We start from the raw sequence: 24,019 nt of genomic DNA, 5'->3' as shown, positions 1-24,019 counted from the left end.
CTAACACTATTTTTAGTGTTTTCATTCACTTTTTGAATTCAGGTCAAGTTCAAAGGGAGTACAGCACTTTAGAACACAAAATCAAAGCAGCTTTTTCTTCGATGGTAAAAAGGAATCATCTAAAGTTTCTATACTTTATCCACCATGTGTTTTTCAGCCAGAACTTATTTTCAACTTGAACATGTGAAGTATTTTGGTGTCCCCCAAGACTGCACTATTTATTGGAAAGCAGTTGCATACTGAAAATGCTTACTCTGTTTTGTAGTGGATGGAGAAGGTGCCGAGACTGCTCTGAAAGATCCAGGCATGATGTGGCCTCAGGCCCTCATTGCAACCTATTTCCTAAATACATGTTGCTTCAGATTAAGCCTTTCCAAGTGTCATTTCTATAGGAATTCCCAAGTGCATCCTGACTGCAATCCCTTTTCGTTGCCCGTTTTTAGGCTTGTCTTCGAAGTGATTCTGCAATTTCTGCCACTCATAAAGAAGACATTGCTCATGGCAATGTTTTACTGTTGATTACTTTACCAACTCAATGATTTGTGACTTTTTACTATATCTGGAGCATGAGGAGACCTGAGATTGCTTAAACTTCATTTCAGGAGAGAAGGGACAGTGTGTCCATTCTCAGGAGCTGACTTCAGACAACGTGATGGTTTTGTTATGCTGTAACTGAGACGATGGTGACTGCACTGGAGCTATTCATTATAGGGCTGTGGCTTTCCTGTCATGGGGAGACCCGTGTGATGTGCTTGGACTAAACACAGAGTCCTTGCTGGAGAGCTGTCTGTCTACCAAGCTCAGTCCACCCCCTCTTCCCATTAAGATTTGAATAAGGATTATTCACCCAAATAATGCCGTAGCATTAGTATTCCTCCGCTTTGAGGGAAGTGAGGACTGAGTTCAGAGCATGACCAGTATTTGAGATGAAGTGACATTTGGTGGTAAAGGATTGGGTGGTTTCACTTGTCTATACCTCTTCACATGGCTGCCAGGCGTCTTCACGGTTTATTTGGACAACATACAGTTTAAACTCTTCCAGCGTGGTAGGATGTGGCCATTTGGAAGAAAATATTTCTGGCTGCTGTGAATAAAAGTGCATTGTCCGTATTGGAGTTAGCGGTACCACCTGTGGGAGTGGGAAGGAGCAGGGAAGAAAAGGGCAGTGCCACTGTCCTTCAGCAGCCCATCCTGCTGCACGGAGCAGGGCTGAAGGCATCTGAAGATGCACGTGGCAGTTTCTCTGTTCACAGAAACAAAGGGGCTGTTGTCAGGGCTGTTACTTTTCATTTGCATAAATCTACCCAGCTGATAAACTCTCACGTAGTTACTTCAGTCACATAACAAATAATCGCCCAAATTCTCCTCCTGTGGTTGCTCTGTGCTTATTGTGACTTAAAGTTGGAGTCCTCATCTCAGAGATGATTGTGACATTAATAACACCCTGGACTTTAACCAGCTTGTTAGAACTCCCTTCCTCCCTTCCCCTTCTCCTTCCTCTTCCTCCTCCTCTACCTGTGTGTCCCTCTTCCTGTCTGTCCTTCTGCCTTCCCTCATTTTAGATGCAGGGAGTTGGCACTTCATGTTATGTGATGCATTACTTTCTGTTTATATTTTCTTTCCCACCTCCCTGAGGCAGTTCACCTGCAATTTTTTCATTGTTGTTTCCATGACACAAATGCTGTTCTCATTTCCAGTAAATTTAGTGACCTGTATATAAGGACGCAGGGCAAAAACCAAATACTGTAGCACAACATGGCATTTATTTATAGTTTTCTTATTTTATTCTCAGGGGTTTTGAGGGGTTGCTTTTGATGGTCAGAAAGTATGAAAACTAGGAGATCAGAACCTGCTGTTCTAAATCCGAAATAACCTCATGATGTTGAGGGATTAAAGCTGTGATAAGTAAAATCAGGCTCAGAATTCCCTGGCAATCTTAATCTGTAGCACATGGTTCATAAACTACCACATTCCCACATTTTTTATTTGGAGTCTTAAGTATTTGCAGGTTTTGCTTTCTTTATCTTCAATTTTTGAGGGGGGAAGCTCAGCTATTGGAGCCATGTGATTAGTATATCTAAAAGAAAATGTTTAGCCTTTAGACCTTATGTTCATAGGAAAAAATGTAATATATGGTTTAAAGATTTGCTGACCAGACGGTGAACGAAAGGGCATCCCCAGCACGTGTGCTGGGGAAGTCATGGAAGCTGCACTTATTTTTAAGGCAGCAGCAGAGCTACTTGGCACCTGAGTCATGCATTTTAAATGCTATTTGTAGAAAATTTGCCCAAATACTTTGATCACCAGAAGCCTTCTTTAAAACTGGGATGCTGTCTGTGATACTTTGAAAGCAGTACAAAGGGTTCAAGTAATCTGAAGGTAGCGTGTTTGCAGCAGAAGGTGGTGTCAAATCCAGCCCAGATCCCAAGCTGCAGTCCCGGTGCCTGCCACATGCCCAGTCCCACCTGGTCGTGTGCTGCTTGGGTGCAGGCGTGACATTCAGACCAGCCCTGAGCTACCTCTTCTCCCCACTGGCAGCCCCTACAAACACCTAGCTGGGCTGCAACTCCAGGGTCTCCTATGGCACTGACAGATGGTTCAAGCTCATGGGGTCCCTCCAAGTACTACAGTGTGCTCTACAGAGCTGCAAGCGTCCTGCAGCCAGAAACAAGGGCATACAGAGCTGCTGCAGGCAGGATCTTTGCTCCTTAGAGTAGCATGAAGGTGACCTGCACCAGCCATGGGAGGCTGAAATCATACAATGTGTCATACCCGTGTTACTGTGTGTTCAATCCATAATATATGCACATTACAATCGTACTTGAGGATGTGTATTTTTTAACACACACGAATCATTAAACAAAGGCCAAACTCTTGAAAGCCCCTGTATTATTCCCCTTAAGCACTTTGATGCATAGTAATTGCAGAACATTAAGTATAACAATAATAATGCCATATTTTCCAGACCAAGGAGACATTTTTAAAATTGATGGTTTCCTTTTACCTCTCCTTCAGTCTGCAAAATGGAGATTACCTGGATTTTCCCCACCAGGCTGTTGCCAGGATTAATCTTTGTACAATGTCTTATAGCTGGAAAGCACTGCATGAGTATTTTAATGCCTGCGAACTGCTGTGGCGACGCAATCTGTAGCTGTGCAGAAGAGATTCTCATGGGACGTTACTCCCTCTTTATCTTTCAAAAACAGTTAAAAATTAGAAAAGCCACAAATAACAGTATTGCTACCCCAGTTTCCCCAGGCTGTCTGGCCATGTGCTTGCCAAAAGGCTGCCCCAGCAGTGCTGGCTGCTGCCAGACCTACACCTATCTCTGCCTGTCCACCATGTGGGGTTGCAACTCAATCCATGTTCCATTTGTATCCACATCACAGCAGTGATTACAGGTTAAGCAGGATGTTTTCTACCTGCTAATAAGTTGGGATTTTGAAGGTGTATTCAATCATAGAATCATAGAATGGTTTGGGTTGGAAGGGACCTTAAAGACTATCTAGTTCCAACCCCCCTGCCATGGGCAGGGATACCTCCCACTAGACCAGGCAGCTCACAGCCCCATCCAACCTAGCCTTGGAACACTTCCAGGGAGGGGGCATCCACAGCTCCTCTGGGAAGCCTGTTCCAGTGTCTTACCACTCTTACATTAAACAGTTTCTTCCTAATACCTAATCTAAATCTACCCTCTTTCAGTTTTAAACCATTCCCGCTCATTCTCTCACTACATGTCCTTCTAAAAATTCTTCTCTGGTTTTCCTGTAGACCCCCTTCAGGTACTGGTGTCCATGGATGAGGGATGCAGAGGCACCAGGAGAGCTTGTGTTGGAGGCTTTCCTGATGGTACCTCTGTCCTCACCACTCCAAGGCCATTAGCTCTGAGCACCCTTGACTGAATTCACATCCTCCCCTTGCGTCCCCTTAGCTGAGTGTGAGTATTACTTCTTGGTGACCTCTGGTGATGTGATGGTACTGAAGAACCCAGGGAGGCCTTTGGAGAAGTTTGTAAAAGCAGCAAAGTCCCTTGTCATCTTTAATGAAGGTGTGCACACAGTGATGAGAGAAGGAGCAAGAGACTCTTCCTTGAAAAGCCATTCATGTCTAAAGAAAATAAGTGCATACATTTTGCAGGTGCTTTTTTCTTGCTTTTTTCTTTTTGTGCTTTTTTTTTTTCCTTTCTTCCTTTCTTTTTTTCAATAAGAAGTTGCAAAACCACCTAATAAGCTTCTGTGTATATGAAGTGGAGAGTTTGTAAGGCTGGGAGGATAGGGTAGTTTGTCTTCCCTGTGAAGACGATGAGGAAACTTCTCAATCTGGACTCTTAATTATAGTTTTTAACAACCTGAGGTGAAGAGTTGACTCTCAAGAGTCAGACAAGTATTTTGCGGAGGGCAGCTGGAATGGTAAGTGATCTAGTGGTATTTTATATGTGGACACAAGGTGAGTTAAAGTGCTTTTTGGACTTGGGCAAGATGTTAAGCTGTGTCATTAGCAAGCAATGGCTGTTGCTTGCACAGACTTCCAAGAAAAACAGCCACTTCACTCAGGACATAGGGGTCAGGTATATTTAAGCCCACTTACAGCAGCTGTAGCCACTTGGAGGGAAGATGCTGTCCCAGCAGAGCCATATGTCACTGAAATGGCTCTGCCTTGCTATGACATGGGCAAACTTTCACTCAGTGCTTTTGTTGATTTATGGGAAAGGCCAGACTGGTGTCAGGTTGTTAAAAAGTATAAAATAAAAACCCCACAACATTGCTCAAAAAACTCACAAATATTTGTCGTGGGAAAGTGAACTATAATTGGCTTGTAATTGTAATGCTCTTAAAATTATCTTTTTCAAGAAGTTAAGTAAACATTGTGCAGTAAGAAACTGGCTGCACATGAAGCTTGAACTTTTAAAAGCTTTATCTTCCTTGGAGTTAACCAGCTTCATTGCCTGCTCTGTCTGCTGTGTTTTGCTGAAATAACAAAGACTAACCAGTGCTGTCTGAAGATTAGGCCTGAAAAGTGTAGTCAGATAATCACAGAGGAAATTAAAACAGCACTTTTAATAAGTTAAGGATGCATGTCTTACTGTATGGATGTCCAGCATGCAGTGCAGTAAGGTCATCATCCAACTTAAGGTCTTTCAGGGAATCCGTAAGAATCTCTGCTGTGGAAGTTATGTGCAGCTGAGGGGATCTCAGGACAATGCTGTCCTGCTTTCCAGCTGGTGTCAGTGCCCATGTTTTAACTCAGATGCAATAGAGTTACTCTGGGCTGGTAGCAGCATAACAGAAAGAAAAGGTAGATCCCTGTTCTGTGTAAATGGAGGTGATAATGTTTCTTGTAATTTTAATGCATCAAGCAGAAGAAAATACTCCCTTTCCTTTAGGTATGCTATCATTTTGGCTACTTTAACTTCAGAAAAGGGCTCAGATGCTTAGGATATTCTGAAAATTATTATCTTCTTCTGAATTTTCTCAGGGTAAAGCAGTTCAAAATTAGGTATTTGTGGTGTTTTGTTGGTTTTTTTTCCCCAGAATAACTGCGTTCTTAGAAGTCTTTTGGTGTGTATTTGGTGGCTTTCCCTTTTGTTTCTTAATGACAATTAAAGTCAGTTCACTTATAGATAAAGAAGGTATACATAGGTGTATGCACATAAGTGTTCAAATAACTCAAATGAAGTTCCTTTTTTATAAAAAAACTGTACTTCTCTGCTTTATACACCTGTGCCTACACTCCATGATATCTATGATGAGTCTACATTTCTTTCGAAGGCTGCAGGCTTTCTAACATTACATGTTTTTCATAAATTCAGAGTTTTAAAAATAGGTTAGACTGGATTAATAAAAAATCAGATGTGTTCAGATATGTGAACAACATGTTTGTAGCATCACACACAAATTTAGAAGATGATAACCTTTTGCACTTGGAGCCATCCACAGAATAGTGACATACGTGGTAATAATGACAGTGCTTGTTTGGGCATCCTAATTACTTTGCATCCTAATCACCTTGTGCAGTCCATAGATGACTGTATAGACTAGCAAGGTTTAGCAGGAAGATTAAGTCTTTCTATGTGATATTTCTTTGTCTTTGTTTCAAGTCCCTGGTCCCACTGTTGTCTTGTAGTTCTGAGTTCCATGGACATGTTGTTCATTTCAGTGCAAATAAGGTGGCTTTACCTACCTGGATCTGAAAATAGACAGCATGAATTTTAAACAAAAATTACAGTGATAGATCTCTGTGTTTGCATGTGAGACAGAGCGAAAGAGCAGGACCAGTTAACAGTTCCTGGTGAAATCAGGGGAAACTAAAGCATCAGAAACTAAAGCCAAATTACCCCATGGCCATTGCTGGAAGTCGTGGGAAAAGGTGTTTCTCCTCCCTCTCTCTGTGTGTCTCCTTGACCTGGGGTAGCAGAGCAAGGAAAGAGCCTTTTGTCAGATTTTGTGTTAAGAGCTGTACTCCCTTTGTGAACTTGCAAGCAAGTAGCACCACAAGGGTGGACAATGCTTTTTGTGAGCCTGCCAGTGCTCCTGACCTCTTTGGTAGCCCTCAGAGAGCAGAACTCTAGAGAGGGAGTGGCTGAGCACCACCTGCCCTGCACCTTGCCTATACCTTCCCAATCTAGCCATTGTTTCCACCATGCACCACAGAGCTGCTACAAAAGATTTTCCCTCCATGGCAACAGGCACAATGGCCAAGGTCCGGGTGGTTTTCTTCATCCTGGAGAATTTTTTAGATGGATTTACATGTCCAGCCATCAGGGCTAACTTTTCCCATAGTTTTCTATGCCATAGCAGCTGGTTCTTCCACAGTCCAGAAAAGCAGCAGTGAGATCTCCACTTCTGGCATATGCCAAAATTTGTGGAAGGGATGTCAGGCACATCTGTCTTCCATCAGATTCTATCCTTCCTAGGAGGTTTTAAAAGAAATCTTATACATGTCCTGAAAGAAGAGTTCTGATCCAAGATAGGATTAGGTTAATAGACAACAGAGGGACATTTGTTCTAGAGTCAGCCTTGGGGAGATCACATGATCATTTCCACCACGTCTGGATAGACTTAGGAGGTGAGGGAATCCAAGGAAAATGAAGGGAAAAGGGGAACTAAGTTAAAAAAGTTATTGGGAAGGAATTCTCCACTTTTTTTCCCCACACTTCTGCTCCCAACTCTAAGCCTTGTATTGCATAGTGCAGGAGACAGCGTCTGCAGGTAGATGCAAGAATGGTCTTTGAGAAGACATTTGAAGTTACATCTTGCTCTCAGAAAAGCTAGCTATATTGGTAACCTGGAGGGATGTTTCTCCCTAACAGAAATTGCAAAGAGAGAAAACTCCGAAGAATATTAATGCTACTCTCAAGGAACTGTTTGAGATCATTCCTGGGGATCGGGATCCACTGCAGGAGCGAGGCACTTACACATGCAGACGCTGTGCCGTCGTGGGCAACTCTGGGAATCTTCTGCAGTCTCAGTATGGACAAGACATTGACTCCCATGACTTTGTGCTCAGGTGAGTAGACAGCATCTCAGCTCCAGATATCTCAATTAGATTCACTGGTATTTTGGGGGACAAGGGGGCAAATAAGATTTCAGGGTCAATCTAGTGAAATCTGGTGCTTAGGTCAAATCTAAGTGCACAGGATGTAAGCTGTTTGTGTTGGAGATATGACTTCATGTTTTAGCTTGGAAAAAGCCCCACATCAATAGGTGTTGATACTGTAGCTTGTTCTGTACTATCCATAATTGCCTGTGTTAAAAAATACAGGTGAAAAAACCTGTGTCAGATTTTACTTTCTTGCACTGGTTCATTCTTAAGCAATAGTGGGATGAGAAAGCCAAAGTCACTTTGCGATGGATGGGAGGCAGCTGCAGCTACCTTGCAGCTACAGTTTGGCTGTAGTGCCCTTGCAAAGGGTCACATAACCTCTTCCTTCTGAGCTCCCCCACTATCAGTGACCAGGGCAGCATGTTGTAGGGCAGTGTGCAGTGCTCCGTATCATCTTGTCAGCTACATCCTTCCTTGTCTTCCCTGTATTTTTGCCAGGACCTCAGCTTATGTCTCTGCAAATGACTCCACTGGGCTGCCATTCTTCTCAGAGCTAGGTTGGGAGTTTCTCCATGGTGTTGCACAGCACCATGGATTCATTCAAGGTCACTCAGGGACACTTTGGGGATCTCTAATGTCCATTACGCTGCACCACAGAAACATGCAGATCTCTACTAGCAGTGAGCTGATGAGTCAAAGAAGGAATTGCTGAAATGTCCCCAAAGTTGCTTTCAGAAGTCGACACAAATGTAGAGGCATTTCTGCAGTCCTGAGTTCAGAAACCCCTGCTCTGTTCCCTGATGCGCCAAACATAAGGAAGCCCTGTTTGGCCAACACATTTAGTCTGAGGCCTGTGGGCCCTGGACAGATGCCCATGCACTGACCTCAGGGTTACTGAGACCACACCAACTGTGTGGAGTGACCCTAAGAAGATGTATTGAAGCTGAGGACATACTACAAAGTAAGGTTTGTGTAGATAAGGTGCCAGCAGTAGGTTCTGAATCTGACACTGTTACTTTATTGCCTTTTCATGGGGGGACCATAAGAAATGTTTGCTGCTACTTATCATAGATTTGTTACCTTGACACTTAGACATCCAAATAGAAATGAGCAGATGGGGGAGAATGAAATGTCAAGAAGTCAAGCTGATGGACTTCAAGGTAATATTTTTCTCACCTACTGGAGGCTTCAGCTTTAGGATGTGTCCTTATGGGCCCACTGCTCTGGTGACTGTAAAGGGAAACCAGGGCTGTGCTCAGAGTTACACTTGCTTGGCAGAAACTCCCATTCAGTCCAGGGAATCCCACACTAAAGCTGAGCTTTCATTTACTTTTAGTAAATGGATGATGGTCTTTTCATCCTGTTTGAGGACCACCCTGTCAAGGCCGTTGAAAGAGCCCACACACAGCACTCCCCTAAGTTGTGGGAGCTTTTTCCTTCTACCACAAGCAAATTATTCAAGAAAGAATAATACATGTTTATACCTACCTAATTCCTCTCCCACTTCCTCACTCTCTCACCTCTTGCATTTGGGCTGCAGAATGAACCGTGCCCCTACCACTGGCTACGAATCAGATGTTGGGAGCAAGACCACTCACCAGTTTGTTTACCCTGAGAGCTACAAAGAGCTGGCAGAAAACGTGAGCATGATCCTGATCCCCTTCAAAACCCTGGACCTGCGCTGGGTCGTCACTGCTCTCACCACAGGCACCATCAACTTGTGAGTAAGGGCAGGCTGAAGGGCTGGGAGCTCTCACATGTTGCTATAGGCCAGAAAAGCCCACACTGGGCAAATCCCTACTCTTGATAAGGCTTAAGGGAGCTTTACAGACCCTCTCCAGTAAGGGTTCTGTCCTGAGCATTTGCTTTCTAGGAAAAGCTTAAATGTTACAGTGCAGCCTTTGAGGTGAAGATCCAGATCCAGCTCTTCCAAACTCAACACGGTGGCCTCAGAGAAATGAAAGGGGGAGTTTTTGCTGCTGGAGGTGGTCAGTTTGATCAGCAGCTTTCTGGGCTTTGGGGTTCAGTGCCTCATTTTGGGCTTCTGCTTAGACTTCCTCCTCTCCAGCCCTTTGGGAATACAGTGGGTGCAGCCAGCATGCCTGTACCCAGATGTATTTATTAGAAAGCCACCTGCAGAATCAGATGTTTGAAGGGTTACTCATTCAGTAGTAGATTATCTCACCTGAGATGAGACACTTGGGTGGCCAAGTGATCCTCCAACATATATTATCCCAGTTGCAGAAGGGGGCAGGGAGGCAGAGAGGGATGTGAAGGCTGCTCATGCAAGGCTGTGAGAGCAGAAGCAGACCATGGCACTCAGCCCCCATCCACAGCATCCTCCCCTGGACAGGTGGGTCAGGAGCTTGGTCTGTTCTTCCTGGTGGAACGTGATTAAGAGCTGTGCTGGGGACACACCATTTTCTAGTGTGTCACCTGCGTACCTTAACCTTAAATTTATCTGTTGTGCCTGGCAATGATGTCCCACAGTGGTATTTATTCTCCATTTCTTCTTCGTGAGTACTTTCAGAAGTAAATGCTGTCCTGCTCAGGACATTAGTGGCAGCACTAGAATTAGAAATGTGAACAAAATGCGTGTTTCTTCTGAACGCCTGCTAACAGATTCTCTCCCTCCCTGTAAACTGGTTTTTCCTAATCCAGAGAATGAAATATGTGACATTTGTACTGGGTGAGAGGTTATCTGCTGGATGTAAAGCCACAGTCTACTAGGATTGCTCAGTGGTGCCATGCTACACATACACAGCAACAGCAGATCAGATTACTTTATTGCAGAGAGAAGCATTTCAAGACATTTTAACTGTTTTTCCCAATTTCAGAGTCTCAGAAGATTAAAAGCTTGGAAAAGTAGGTCTCTGCTGATGGGATAAGAACCACGTCTCGTTTTTAAGGGAAAACATTTTGATGGAACAACAAATGGAATTTTACTTCTTACTTTTTTTTTTTTTCTCTCTGCAAATGCGTTTTGATTCTTTTCACTTTTTATTAAGATTCTCTTAACTTGTAACAAATGTGTTTTAGTCTGTTTTTACCTTTTTTCTCCCCCCCAATACTTAGTATATACAACCATAAGTTGTCTTGAACAGTCCCCTCTTCAGCACATGCAACTCAGAAAAATCAGGCCAAGTTGAAAATGGTCTAAAAAGTATCAATGACATTTCATGCAAGGGTTGGGTTATTTTTTCAAAAGCTATATTGATAAAACAAGCTGAGAACCTCCACCCTTTAGCCTGTATCCAGTTCCTGTCAGAAGTGATGGAAAGCTCCCAGCTGCCTTCACTGGCATTGGCATGAAGCCCCTTGCTGCATCTTTGTCAAATCCATGTCTACACTAGGAAGAGGAGCCCAAAGAGGGCCAGTTTCTGCCATCATCACCCATCTGTGTTTCCATCACTGTCACTGCTCTATGCCCAGAGCCATTTGCTATTTTTTATCAATTATTTTCCTTCAGAACTGGCAACAAGTGGTTTGCAGCAGTAAAGCTGAGTGAGCACTTAGCCTGTTAGGGAGATATAACTGGTTGATTACCAGGCAGTTGCAGCACATGAAAAGAAAAACATATTTGCTTAATACATTACAGGATATATAATATCTTTACAATTAGATTCCATACATGAGCTTGGTAAGCATCTGGTATAAATTATTGTGTATTTAACCCCATGGAAGAAACATCAGTATTTTAAGATTTTTGCCATACTTGAAGCAGAGAAGTTGCATAATTAGTACAGTGGCACATGCTGGAGCAATAAAACCAGAAAATCATAAGCACACAAATCATAAGAATACATTTAACAAAATTTTAGGCTAATGGAATAAACCTGTGAGCATGCATTAAACAAATGATGTCAGATACAGTGTATAAGGAGATTGCTGACTAGATATTTGTAAAGGGAGAAGGCATCTAATAAAAATAAACCCCTAGTATTTCAGAAGAGAAAAATACTCAACTTAGTGCATCTACAGATAAAAAGGATAAGCATCCTGTACTGTGGTTCAAAATAAAAGCCAAATTGCATGTGGCCTTAATATTAGATTGAATTGATAAGCAAATTATTATCTCAGATGTATCCCATTTGACTGATTGATGTCCCATCTCAAACTGATCCTCTAAGACTGAGCATTGTCCCAGAAAAGACCAAGAAAAGCCTTCTGGGGCAGAAAACCTTCGGGCCCTCATCAGTAATATATTTCGTCTAGCTGCCTTAACTTACCTCCTGCAAGTCTTCTAGGAATCTCCATAGTGAAAAAAGCTCCATGTGTCTCCTTGTGATCTAGTAAAGAGCTATTTTTGTACTCCTTAAAATGTCCCACATCTTCCACTGTGGTCAATAGTACAGTAGACATCCTGTACATGGTGGCCAGTGATGCTGACAGACTTCACTAGAGCCCTGCCAAGTGGCTCATAGAAGATGTTTTCCAGATTATATGAATTCCCCCTTCATCACAGGCTTCACTCTTTGTCCTCCTCCTGTGTGGTATTTACTGGGTCACTAACTCCCTGGCTCCATGCAGCCCAGTGTTTACATGATCATAGCAGCGTAGGTCTCCATCTGGTCTTAATCAGTGTGCCAAGACTTTCCATGCAGTAATATGAAATTCTGCAGCCAAGTGACAGCAGGACTTGGGTATTGCTTCTGAAAAAATGAAATATGCCATGATTAAAATTGCTGACATAATCTGACAAGAGCTGCAGTAGTCTTCTGGTTGGATTAGAGCTCACTGCAAATGCTGTCTTGAATGTTGCACGCCATTCACTTTGGTCTTCTATTGCACCTGGCTGGATGTCCGTGTAATATGGCCCTCCTGTTTCCTCCATATCACCTTTTCAGAAAAGACTGGCTGTTTATTTCAATAATAAAGATGAGATTTTGCCAGCAAAGGAGCCCTTTATGTCTTCATAACCACAAAAAGGACACGAGATCACCAAGCCTACTTCTACCAACTTTGCTAACCACAGTCAGGTGTGGGAAGCAGATACAAGGGCAGATTTGCTGGGAGTAGGTTAAGAAGTCGTATGGGTGTCCCTTTCCCTTTTAGCATCTTGTGTCACATCTCGGGGGGCTGGAGCCCCTTGGTCATATCTTTGACTACATCTAGCCTGCAGCAAGGATCTAAGGTCAGGGGTGTCCAGAAGTACCTGAGGACATTACCATGTCACCACTGGTTTGGGAAGACTTAGACTAATGTTTCAAAGTGCTGATGATATATGGTTCAAAGAGCAATTAAACACTAACAGCAGTAACCTTTGTGGTTACCAAAAATCAAGCAAAAAAAAATAGCTTCAACTAATGGAAAGTTTTGATGATTTATCACAATCCATCTAGAAAGCATGCAGAGTGTATTTTGGGATCTAGTCCAGTTACAAGGCCAGTTCAGAATTTTCTCACTTGAAACAAACTCAGGGAGGTATTTTTTTCACAGCACTTGTGATGAGCTCTGCAGTGCCAGCTTGCACTGTGCCTGAGACATGGGGGAAAAAAGATTTTTTTGTTTATAAGACATGACTCGTGATTTCAACCCAGTCATAAGGTATGACTTGGAAGTTTGATGCTGGGAACTGCAGGAAGCCTTCAGCAATCCCCTGAGGGGGAGGGGACTAGCTTGTTGGAGAGGGGCTGTGAAGGGGGAATGCCAGAGCTGCACATAACCACAGAAGTTATGAACTCTGCTACCACCTACTCAGAAAATCATGCAGTAGCTGCTATTAGGAGGGGAAAAGTCTCCCTCTGGTGGGAAAAGGTTTTTCTGCCATAAAATTTATTGGAAAGTCCTTGCTGCAACAGTTGTGGGCCAAGAATGAGAAGTCATGGGCTTCACATAATACAGATTGTGCAATATATTGTCAATACAATCTTTGGTGTCCTACCATCAATAATTAACCTGGAGATTTATAAAAGTAATGGCTTCCTTTCAACTTGCTTCAGTGACACCTCAGCTCATTTTATGCTGTATTACTTAATTGCAGCCTCATTTTTCAGCACTTTCTTGAATGTATTGCTTTCAAATAATTTTAATGTGTTAAGAATTTATTAAGAATATTCTTTATTATTTCTTTCTTTGGAAATACAGGAAAATATTAATATATTAGGCTTTTACTAATCTTGATGTTCTGGTGTTTTTTTTTCCTTTTAACACTTCTAACAGCACATATGTTCCAGTTCCACGGAAGATCAAAGTCAAAAAAGAAAAGGTGAGCAATGCTGATTTGTGAATTTGTTCTGCTAATCTATTTTTAGGTTTTTTGCCTCTTTCCAAGACTGCAAATACTCCAGAGAGCTCCTTGACATTCATAAAAACTGTAACCAGAATACACACACTTTACAAGGCTCAGCTAAAAGTTAATCTCCTGTGTGCCATTCAGGCCATAGATCAACAACCAAATAACTGAGGTTGGAAAGAAACAACTCTTGTCAGGATGTCATTTTATTACTGCTGTTCTGAACGTTGTGTTGATTCCTCTGGTACAGCCCATGGAGATTTAAGGTGCACCTTTATTCGGCTCTTGTGAGACCCAGCCTGGAATACTGTTCTGGAGCCCCCAACATAAGAAGGACATGGAGCTCCAGGAGAGAGTACAGAGGATGGCCACAAAAATGATCAGAGGGCTGGAGCATGTCTCCTATGAAGACAGGCTGAGAGAGTTGGGGTTGTTAAGCCTGTAGAAGAGGAAGCTCTGGGAAGATCTCATAACAGCCTTCCAGTACCTGAAGGGGCTACAGGAAAACTGGGGAGGGATTTTTTACAAGGGTGTGTAGTGAGAGAACAAGGAGTAATGGATTAAAACTGGAAAAGGGGAGATTTAGGTTAGACATTAGGAAAGAAATATTTAGTGTGTGAGTGGTGAGACACTGGAACAGGTTGCCCAGGGAAGTTGTGGAAGCCCCATCCCTGGAAGTGTTCAAGGCCAGGTTGGATGGGGCTCTGAGCAACCTGATCTAGTGGAAGGTGTCCCTGCCCTTGCAGGGGGGTTGGAACTAGGTGATCTTCTAGATCCCTTCCAAGTCAAACCATTCAAAAAAATAATAAAAACAAACCACAAAACTGCTTACCTTCCACAGCAGTTGCTCCATTCCCAACCCTTGCAGTCATTTGGATGTAACTGCCCTTTGAGCTGTGGAAAAACTTTGGAGTTTTTTAAAAATAATTTGACTATTTGAATGCCAAGGATGTTTCTCCCTTGTGGGTCAGTTTCTTGTAATAAAAGAGTTAAGTTAATTCTGAACAAATAAAGCTGTGTGTTTTTAAGTGAATGGCAAATTCAAGATGGTATAATGGCTCTTGGGGACAGCTCTCAGCCCACAGCTGTAATATAACTGTCTGTACCCAATTAAACAAGCCTGGAGACTGGGCTCAGGCCAAGTCCATGCTGATTATTAATACCCTCCCAGGCAATGTTCAAGTGAGGTTTGGAGGATAGCACAGATCTGGGGATATTCCAGTTTGCACAGGGACAGAATTGAGTAATGTGGACAGGATCTGTGCCATGCCACTTCCCTCAAGGTTAACAAAACTCCTCTGACCCATTTTAATTCATAGTGTGGATGTGTAGAAGGCAATCACTCAGGGGACCTCACCACTGTCAGAAGGTTGGAGAAAGACAGACAGGCTTGGTGCCCACCCTATGACAGTCAGAAGAGAGTCCATCCCACGCATACCTACTCCTTGCCCAAGTATGCTGTGGTTTAGTAGACATGCCCTGCTGCTGGAGGCAGGATTTCCATGGAGCAGGACTGTCATTCCTGTGTTGGTACCTTTGGTCACTGTTCAGATTTTTGTTGTTGTAGCTGCATGATTTGAGGGCATAACCAAGGCAGGCTATGTAGGGAGAGGTGAAAGTTGTTTCCTCTTCCACAAACCTTCCAGCAAAATAAGTCTCATTCTCTCAGCCTTTGGAGAGGATGATTTTCAGAGGAGCTTGGGCTCTGAATGTCACAGGGGCTGGTAAAGTATGGCATTAGCCCCAGAACATTAAAATTACAGATTAAAGCACACATTCTTCATTCAGGAATCCAGGTTTTGCCAAAGGCTTCAGGTGAGACCTTTAACCCGTATCAGCTTATATCCTTGTGCTTCATGGGGGCATTAAATAATCTTTTAGCTCATGCCTACCTGTTGTGAGGAAAACATTAACCTCTGCAAAACCCTTGTGAAATGCACTGTGGTAGGCTGTTAAACACAGTTGACTAGCACCAGCCCAGGGTATAGAATCATAGAATGGTTTGGGTTGGAAGGGACCTTAAAGATATCTACTTCCAAACCTCCCACTAAACCAGGTTGCTCAAGGCCCCCTCCAACCTGGCCTTGAACACTTCCAGAAATGGGGCATCCACAACTTCCCTGGGCACTCTGTTCCAGTGTCTCACCACCCTAACAGTAAAGAATTTCTTCCTAACGTCTAACATATGGCTCATGATAAGCAGCAGCTTCCCAAGCAGGGAGATGAGGAGCTTGTATATCATCCCACATTGCACAGTGCAAAACACCCTGTGAGAAGTGATTACACACAGCTACAAACCGTATCAGCAGTTAACCTCTGGCTTCATGAAGGAAAAAGCCTTGCAGCTAACCACCAGAGCACTGAAACACTGCCACTCAAATTACAAACACAGCATGGAGGGGAAAGCCTCTCTCTGCCTGATTCTAGGAAGGGAGTTGAAACCAAGAGCTCCCACCAGCCCTTGAATTTAGTGGACACTCAGGTCTGTTCTTAAATGTCCTGTCTCCATTAGATGGCCTCATGCTTTCCCCAGAAAATAAGCAAGTGCAATTTTTGTCTTGTAAAAAAAACATAAATATTAAAAAAAAAAGAAAAAGCATAGAGAAATAGCATGTTTCAGAAAGAGCAGAAAAGCAGTTTACATGACCTAATAGGCTTCCTGATAGCTTACACCTGACTCCCAGTTTCCTTAGATCTGTCCCTTAGAGATACCAAGAGGGGTAATAATTTTAAACTGAAATAGGGTAGACGTAGCTTAGATATTAGGAAGAAATTCTTTAGTGTGAGGGTAGTAAGACACTGGAACAGGTTACCCAAGGAAGTTGTGGATTTCCCTTCCCTGGTAGTGTTCAAGGCCAGGTTGGATGGGGCTTTGAGCAACCTGGTCTAGTGGGAGGTGTCCCTGCCCATGCAGGGGGGTTGGAACTAAATGATCTTTAAGGTCCCTTTCAACCAAAACCACTCTATGATTCTATGATGCTGTGCAGAAGATGCAGATGCTCCTAGGTTCCCATCTAAATTACAGTTGGACTCAATGATCTTAAGGGTCTTTTCCAGCCTAAATGATTCTATGAAATCTGGCACAACATCTTACACTAGTCTTGCTCAGGCCTCCAACTCACCAGAGCTCACCTGTGTTACAGCAGAAAGCTGCAGGGAGAGTTGAATGACAAATTGTCTTTCTCACCATTTCATATCCATTGGTTTCAGTAGAAAGTACCCAGGATTAACACTAGTATAAGCCAGGGGGGTATCAAGATGAAGGAAGGAAGGTTCATGTGTGATTGCATATGTGAAATATTCTTGAATGCACTTAATTATGGATCTTTAATTTTCCTTTTCACCTGCCCTCAGGGAGTAACTATTGTTCCTTTCTCCCCCAGTCCTTTACACCAGTTTCCTTTAGGGATGACATGCTACAATTAATTTTTTCCCAGAGTATTTTACTAATAAGTCTTTCTCTCCTATTTTGCCTAGGTCCTTGTTTATAATCCAGCTTTTATGAAATATGTCTATGAAAACTGGCTCCAGAATCACGGGAGATACCCCTCGACAGGCTTCCTGTCCTTGATATTTGCACTCCACGTATGCGATGAGGTCTGGCTGTGTTTGGATTTATGGATAAAATGTCAGGACATTTCACGTTTAAGTGCCAGGAACACACCCAGGCCACTCACTCAGCCTTCTCCCTCTCCACCTTGTCTGCCATGTGCTTCTTCAAACATGCAGAGTCCTCAGTAGCATACAGATATATTCAACTGACAGTGACTGAATTTTTTTTTAATGTCAGCAAGTGGTAGGGTTTGAGATACATTCCAGGGGAATATAATTAAACATAAATAGTGGGATTCCACTTAGCATTTAAAGACATCTACGTGTGGATGTTGTCCATGTCCAGTTTGTTAGTGGAAACCCAAATTGTATTTTGTATCACTGTTTAGGCACCTAGAATCATGCTTAGAGGACAGGAATGTGTTTTTCATATTGCTAAATGAGAATTCATAGATAGAAATGTATTTTTCTGTCTGGGTTCAGATATGGTGGTGGTCTTAGCATAGGTCCTTGAGCAAGCCTTGAGCTGTTACTCTGTGATTGCATCATCTCATGCAGTAGAATAGCTTGGCACGTGACTGAGGTCCTCAGGTCCTGCTGCCTGTAGATAAACAGAAGCTAGAGGCTTCCTTAAACATTTCAGAGCTTTCGAGGCCATAACACTAGATCTCTCTTACTTTCTAGGTGAATGTGTATGGTTTTGGAGCAAACAGCAAAGGCCATTGGCACCACTACTGGGAAAACAACGCTTCAGCTGGGGCTTTCCGGAAGACAGGTGTCCATGACGGGGATTTTGAGTACAATGTGACTTTGACTCTTGCCTCCCTTGAAAAAATAAATTTTTTCAAGGGCAGATGACCCTGGCCATGGGGAGAAGTGAGGGCTGCAATTTCCAACATGCAGCAGAAGAAAGCTCAGTGAAGATGATCTGGGCACCAGCCAGGTTTGAATGCGGGAATCGGCGGCGGGTTTGGAGCCTCTCCCTGCTGCAGTGCTGAGCGCAGGGAGCTCGGCCGAGGCCCAACTTCCATGCAGCACCTGGTTTCCTGTCTACAGACATCTGGGAACTACCAGTCACTCGTGGGAATTAATGAAGCTCTGCTTAGGCTCCACAGCTTGAATCTTGAGTTACTGATGAAAGATCTGCCTATTAAGGAAAAACTCTGGGCACAGGAACTGCTGTTTGTGTGTCCGTTCTCTCCTCGAGTAAGGCAGGAGATCCTTGAAGAAGAGTGAAAATGACTTCTGAGACTTGAGACACACTAGGGCAGCTGTGAACATCATAGAAAGGATTACCTCAAAGAAATTAATTTCATTTCTGCTGTTGATCTTCTTTTTGAACTGTCTTTTCTGTTTCCTGTGTTACTCCTGGTTTCATGCTGTATTAAGCAAAAAATATGATGAAGTTGCCTGAAGGAGTAAAGTTTTCAGCCATTGCCTCATTCTGTATTGATAACATCTAGAAAATATGGATCAAATAATCTCTGATCATCTATTATTTAATATTGCTTTCTACACAGCCATAATGAGAGAGGAAACAACACTGAAAACTCCAGCAAAAAAAGAAAAAGGAAAAAAAAAAGGCCTTTTTAGCCACTTGTATGTTTGTCTTGTTTGGTTTTATATATAATGTTTCTTTTTTCTTTTTTTTTTTGTGGAAAATATTCTGGAATGCTCATTTTTATTTAATCAGTTTAAGGTTGGAAAGTGGACTTTTTTCTTTCAGTCTTTTTATATGTGCCTTTTATAATTGTGCAACATATGTGATTTATTTCTTTTTTTAAAGATGACAAATCCTAAATTGAGCTTTTTTTATGAAAAGGGGGAAAATTAACCAAAGTCTAGCCTCCATGTGGTATACTTTTGTAGTCGGGAACAATAAGAACAACTCCTATATTGTATTTAAGCAAACACAAACAGCTTTTTAAAGGTAGCTTTTACCTTTTTTATGGGAAAATATCCAGAAATTCCAAGGAAATTTTTCCTCTTATTTTTCTACAAATCTCTTCGCAATGTGTCTATTTGAAATGGAGGAAATATAATGAGTTGGAATATCAGCTGGTAATACAAGAGGAATCTTTTGCCCTGTAGCAGCATCTCCAAGGACACAATCTATGTGAGCTGATCCTGTCCTGTAAGCCAGACTTCAAAATTACGTGCATCCCTGGAGGAATGAGTGTATTAATGTCAGTACCTCTAGGCAGTGAGAAGAGTTTCTATCTGTCACCGTTTGACTCAGGTCCAACAACAATGCTCTTGATCCCCTCCCCCTCCCACCCAGGTAGGGAAGGAGAGAGAGAAAAAGAGAGAGACTTGGCTGGATTGAAAACTAAACTACACAGCTTTAATTAAACACCAATGATATAAGAAAATATATACAATTATATACAGATTTGTTCAGGTATGTGCAAGAGCCTCTCGCCTCTCCCCACCCCCAGCAACTCCCACCACACTCCCCTGAGCTGGAACAATCCCGAGAAATCCCAGAGCTGCTGCTGGAGAAAGCGGAGAGTGATGAGGGTCAGGAGAGCTCAAGCCTAAGGGTTGATGGTGCTGGATGGACGGAGTCCTCCCTGGACACTGGCCATGGACGGAAGAGAAGGGAAGAAGAAGGAAGTTGTCTTCTGTGAATTCTGACCTTCCTCTGACCTTACGTAGACATATGGAATGGAATATCTCTGTCCAGTTTTGCTGTCTATCCAACTCAGCCTCCTATGGGGATGTCAAAGATCTTCTCATAGTGTCTGAGCCGGCAGAGTGAAGGTGCGACCTTGAGGCCCCAGCAGTTAGAAAAACATTCCACTGTCTTATCAGCTTTAGAAGAACACACTGTTGCTAGTTAAAAGAAAGCTTACTGAAGGAAAAAAAAATCAGTAAAAAGGAAAATTGGCTTCATCCTGGCTCAAACCAGGACAAAATCCACAGATTTTTTTCCTGCAATCAACACGTTTAATCCTTGAGGGCAGATAAAAGTATGAATCCAAGAACAAAGTTATGGTGGTGAAGAACCAAGGAACAGTGGTGGTTTTTTTAGTTCCCTCTATCATGAGAATAGGCTTCATGGACTAATGACCCATTTTCAGCTCTGGTGAAGCAAATGGAGTTCCTACCACAGACTTCAAAGGACTTTAGATCAGGCTTGGAAAAAATGGCTTATTTCGTGTGTAGTGAATTACAATGGTTGGGGTTTGTGACAATTTAAATCGTCTAAATAACTCATCTTTCATGCACCAGTTGTGGCAGGATGTCCAAGCAGATGAGTATGTGAGCTCAGTGAAAGCCTAGCCCTACAACCAGTGATGTGCTTCAGTCCAGGATTTGTCCCCTTGTCTTTCCATGCCAACTGTTAAGTGAGCTGGCCTCCCAGGGCAGCAATTCACATCACAATGGCATGGTCTGCTGGAATATACTTTGGGCCACAGCACCACTTGCCAACATGACCTCCTGTACCTGCATGAGTGTCACTGAACTCACAGTGTATAAAGGAAGGAGAATTCCGGATGCCTGTGTGGGGAACTGAGCTCCCTTTGCTGTACACACACGACCCTGAGTTTAGCAATATGGAAAGGGCAGGATTTTCACATCCTCATGCTGAGACCTGTTGATGATCGTCATGTGAAGAAGCCCTCTCCTAGCATGGTGGCCAGCAGAACTCACCTGCATGTCACAGGTGCAGCAAATTCAATGGGCTTACTGCCTTCTACATGTCCTTTGTAAAAGTATAAAACATTTCTACCTTCACTGTATTTGTTTGATTTTCTTAAGCATTCCCACTGTTTAAATTGTTGTTAAATAATATACCTCTGATGAGATGTCACAGTAATACAAGCAAAGCAACTTTTAAGAGGAAAAAGACCTCCATGGAACACTCCAGTGGTATCTTCACCCTGTGGCTGGATTTTAGAGACACTTTTTTTTGGTAATGAACTTCAAATATTTTACAGTTTTTTCTTCCATGGACAGATGTCAGCAATTCAGAAACACTTCCTAGCTGTTTCAGTCATTTTTAGAAAGACTTGTAAAAAAAATTCGTGGTGGTTTGATACTCAATTTCCATAGATTTTTTTTCATCACAGGTGGCAGTTGGAGATCAAAGAAAGTGATTAAAAAAACCCATCCATTTTCTAGTCCATGTTGTTCTGGAAGTTTCTTTTTGCTGTCCAAATTTAATTTCCAGTTGTTCCCTGAATATTCTGCCTGTAACAGCAGATATGAAACATCGTGGCTCATACTACCATGGATAGATTTAGTGTCTTCATCATGGAATAAGCTGCAATTCCCATTGAATTTTCTTGCTGACAGCAAGCAGTAACTCTGCCACTGATGTTCATATTTCAGAGCATGGGGAGAGCAGAGAGTGGACCTTTCAAGCTGTAGGATGAGCGATAGTCTGTGCCATCACATTTCTATTCCAGAGGAACTTTTTCTCAAGTCCTTAAGGCAGCTGACTGTTGTGTTAGATCCTTGTCTCAGTTTCTCTACAATTTTGCTGCTCTTTGAAATGCCTTCATAATAAGGAGACACCAACAGATGATGCTGAGGGCAGAATGAATTCCTACTGCCGATGTTGAAGACTGTGTTCCTGCTAGAAGATTTCTGGGTTTATTTTGTTTACAACAACAACAAAGTAAAATATTTAGCTACATGTCATGACTTCATAACTCTTGGACTTTTTTTGCCCCCACTGCAAAGTCTCTGAAGCACTCCTTAAGTCTGTGTTACGTTTTTTACCAAAGCCAAATCTCTTGAGCACTTTTTTTCTCCCACAATCAGATTTTCTTCCTATTTTTCTTTGTCTACATGATCGATTATGATATTTTTTTTCCCTGATGGTGGGGAGTCTCAATCATTCTTTGACATTTTATTTATTTAATTTTTCTGTATGATATGAATAAAAATAATTTTTTATTGTAATCAAATCAAAGGTGTTTCTCTCTGTGTGCACTTCTCTCTTCTAGAATCGCCTTTGTCACATAAAAGTAAGGAAGCCTTATCCACTTCCCTCTCATCCATCCTTCAGGTGACGCTGGATTCTTCAGGCTGCTAGAAAGCTTGTGGTCATGGGCATCACACTGCTCAGCTTATGGTAGCTCTATATCTCTTTGGAGAAAAACTTACACTTCATACGCTCATGGTCTCCTGATGGATCTGTGCTGTACTTAGGTTATATTTAAGGAAAATTATTGTAGACTCAGAAATCAGTGACTTGAGAAGAGGTTCAACTCACCTGTTCTCTGACGCTGACAGACCTGGCTTCCTCCATAGGAGAGATGCTGAGGATACACCCCAGGCTCCTATTTCAAGTGCCTAATTTAGCTGCTGTGACCACACAAGCTCTTTAGTCATGGGTGGCCTAGGCTGTCCATTAGAAGAACTCCATCTAGGAGATGGACATCTTTGGTCATGGATCACTTCAGTATGCCACCATCTCTTCTGCATGACTGTGGCTTTACATGGGAAGACTCCACCTTAACTGTTTCTTGTGGACCTCATAAGCTGCTCAGTTTCCTTGTGTGCCATTTCCACTCATTGTTTAAGGGAGTGATCAGGGTAGACAGCCCAGCTAAGATGCAAGTTGCCCACTGAAATAAAACCACTTAGTGGTACAAGCTCAAGATGTCATCACAGGGCAGTTCAGGAAGCCTCTATTTAGATAAAGGGTCTGATGGTCACAGTAGGGGCTGCTTCCCAGTGGGAAAGCTGAAGAGCTGCTTCACACTTTGTTTTTCAACCCAGATTCCAGACATGCTGCATCAGTGAGACATTAACCACAATTGATGGATACAGCCCAGCCAGAATCACACTTGTTGAAAAGCAATGGGAAGCAGAGTCTCAGGAGTCTGAGGAGCTATCCTAGTCACTTCTGGTCCCATAGCCTGGTTACAGCCCAGGGCTTCTATAACCAGTCTGATCACAGGGTTGTTCCTGAGAAAGCAGGAGTGTTAACCTGGATGGATATCAAATGTAACTGTCCTTCATAGTGGTTCTTCATCTTCACACTTGCCACTGTGCAAAGGAGATGCAAAAGCATTTGCTTCTCTGTCACACAATCACAGAATGGTTTGGGTTGGAAGGGACCTTAAAGATCATCTAGTTCCAACCCCCCTGCATGGGCAGGGACACCTCCCACTAGATCAGGTTGCTCCAAGCCCCATCCAACCTGGCCTTGAACACTTCCAGGGAGGGGGCATCCACAGCTTCTCTGGGCAACCTCTCATCCTCATTAAAGCAAAATAACACCAGGGAACAGCTTGCTCTTGAAAATAATTTTGCATTTTGCTTCATGTCCACTGACAAGAAGAGCACTGAAATGCAGCTTCCAGGTCAGAAATGATTTTGTCAGGAAAGTAGTTTGCATAAAATTACAATCTGAACACCCCCTGAGACCAGTAAGACATGCAGCAGTGACAACAGCAACATCTAGACAGATGGACCAACCACAGGAGTTGGACAAAGGACTTTGCTTGCACCATCAAATGAAGAAAGAAAGTACTCACAGGGGAACAATATGGCTTCAGTCCATGGCATGGATTCCTTTGATGTCTCACATTCAGGATAGTAATTAAACCCAACAAATGAAAAGGCAAGGGACTCCTTTACCACCTTTTAAGATCTCTGTTTTCACTTGTCTTTCCTACAGACTTTCAGGGAGCAAATCTCATTAGATTTTGTTATCTTCAGGCAATGGGA

General features: G+C 42.7%; 1 protein-coding gene across 4 annotated transcripts in view; it reads left to right on the top strand.

Moving 5' to 3' along the window:
- Nucleotides 1-22,242, top strand: part of ST3GAL1 (ST3 beta-galactoside alpha-2,3-sialyltransferase 1) — a 77,858-nt gene extending 55,616 nt beyond the window's left edge. For all 4 annotated transcript variants that reach the window (XM_051612104.1, XM_051612107.1, XM_051612106.1 and 1 more), the window contains 5 exons: nt 7,310-7,506; nt 9,083-9,262; nt 13,705-13,750; nt 17,255-17,374; nt 18,014-22,242. In XM_051612104.1, coding sequence (XP_051468064.1) covers nt 7,310-7,506; nt 9,083-9,262; nt 13,705-13,750; nt 17,255-17,374; nt 18,014-18,187 — 717 coding nt within the window. In that variant the 3' untranslated portion in view covers nt 18,188-22,242. The remainder of the gene's footprint in view (nt 1-7,309; nt 7,507-9,082; nt 9,263-13,704; nt 13,751-17,254; nt 17,375-18,013) is intronic.
- The last annotated feature ends 1,777 nt before the right edge of the window (nt 22,243-24,019 follow it).

This window comes from Apus apus, chromosome 2 (assembly GCF_020740795.1).
Source record: "Apus apus isolate bApuApu2 chromosome 2, bApuApu2.pri.cur, whole genome shotgun sequence".
Lineage (NCBI taxonomy): Eukaryota > Metazoa > Chordata > Aves > Apodiformes > Apodidae > Apus > Apus apus.
Note: the sequence above shows the minus strand (reverse complement) of the source record. Positions and strands in the feature narration are given on the sequence as shown.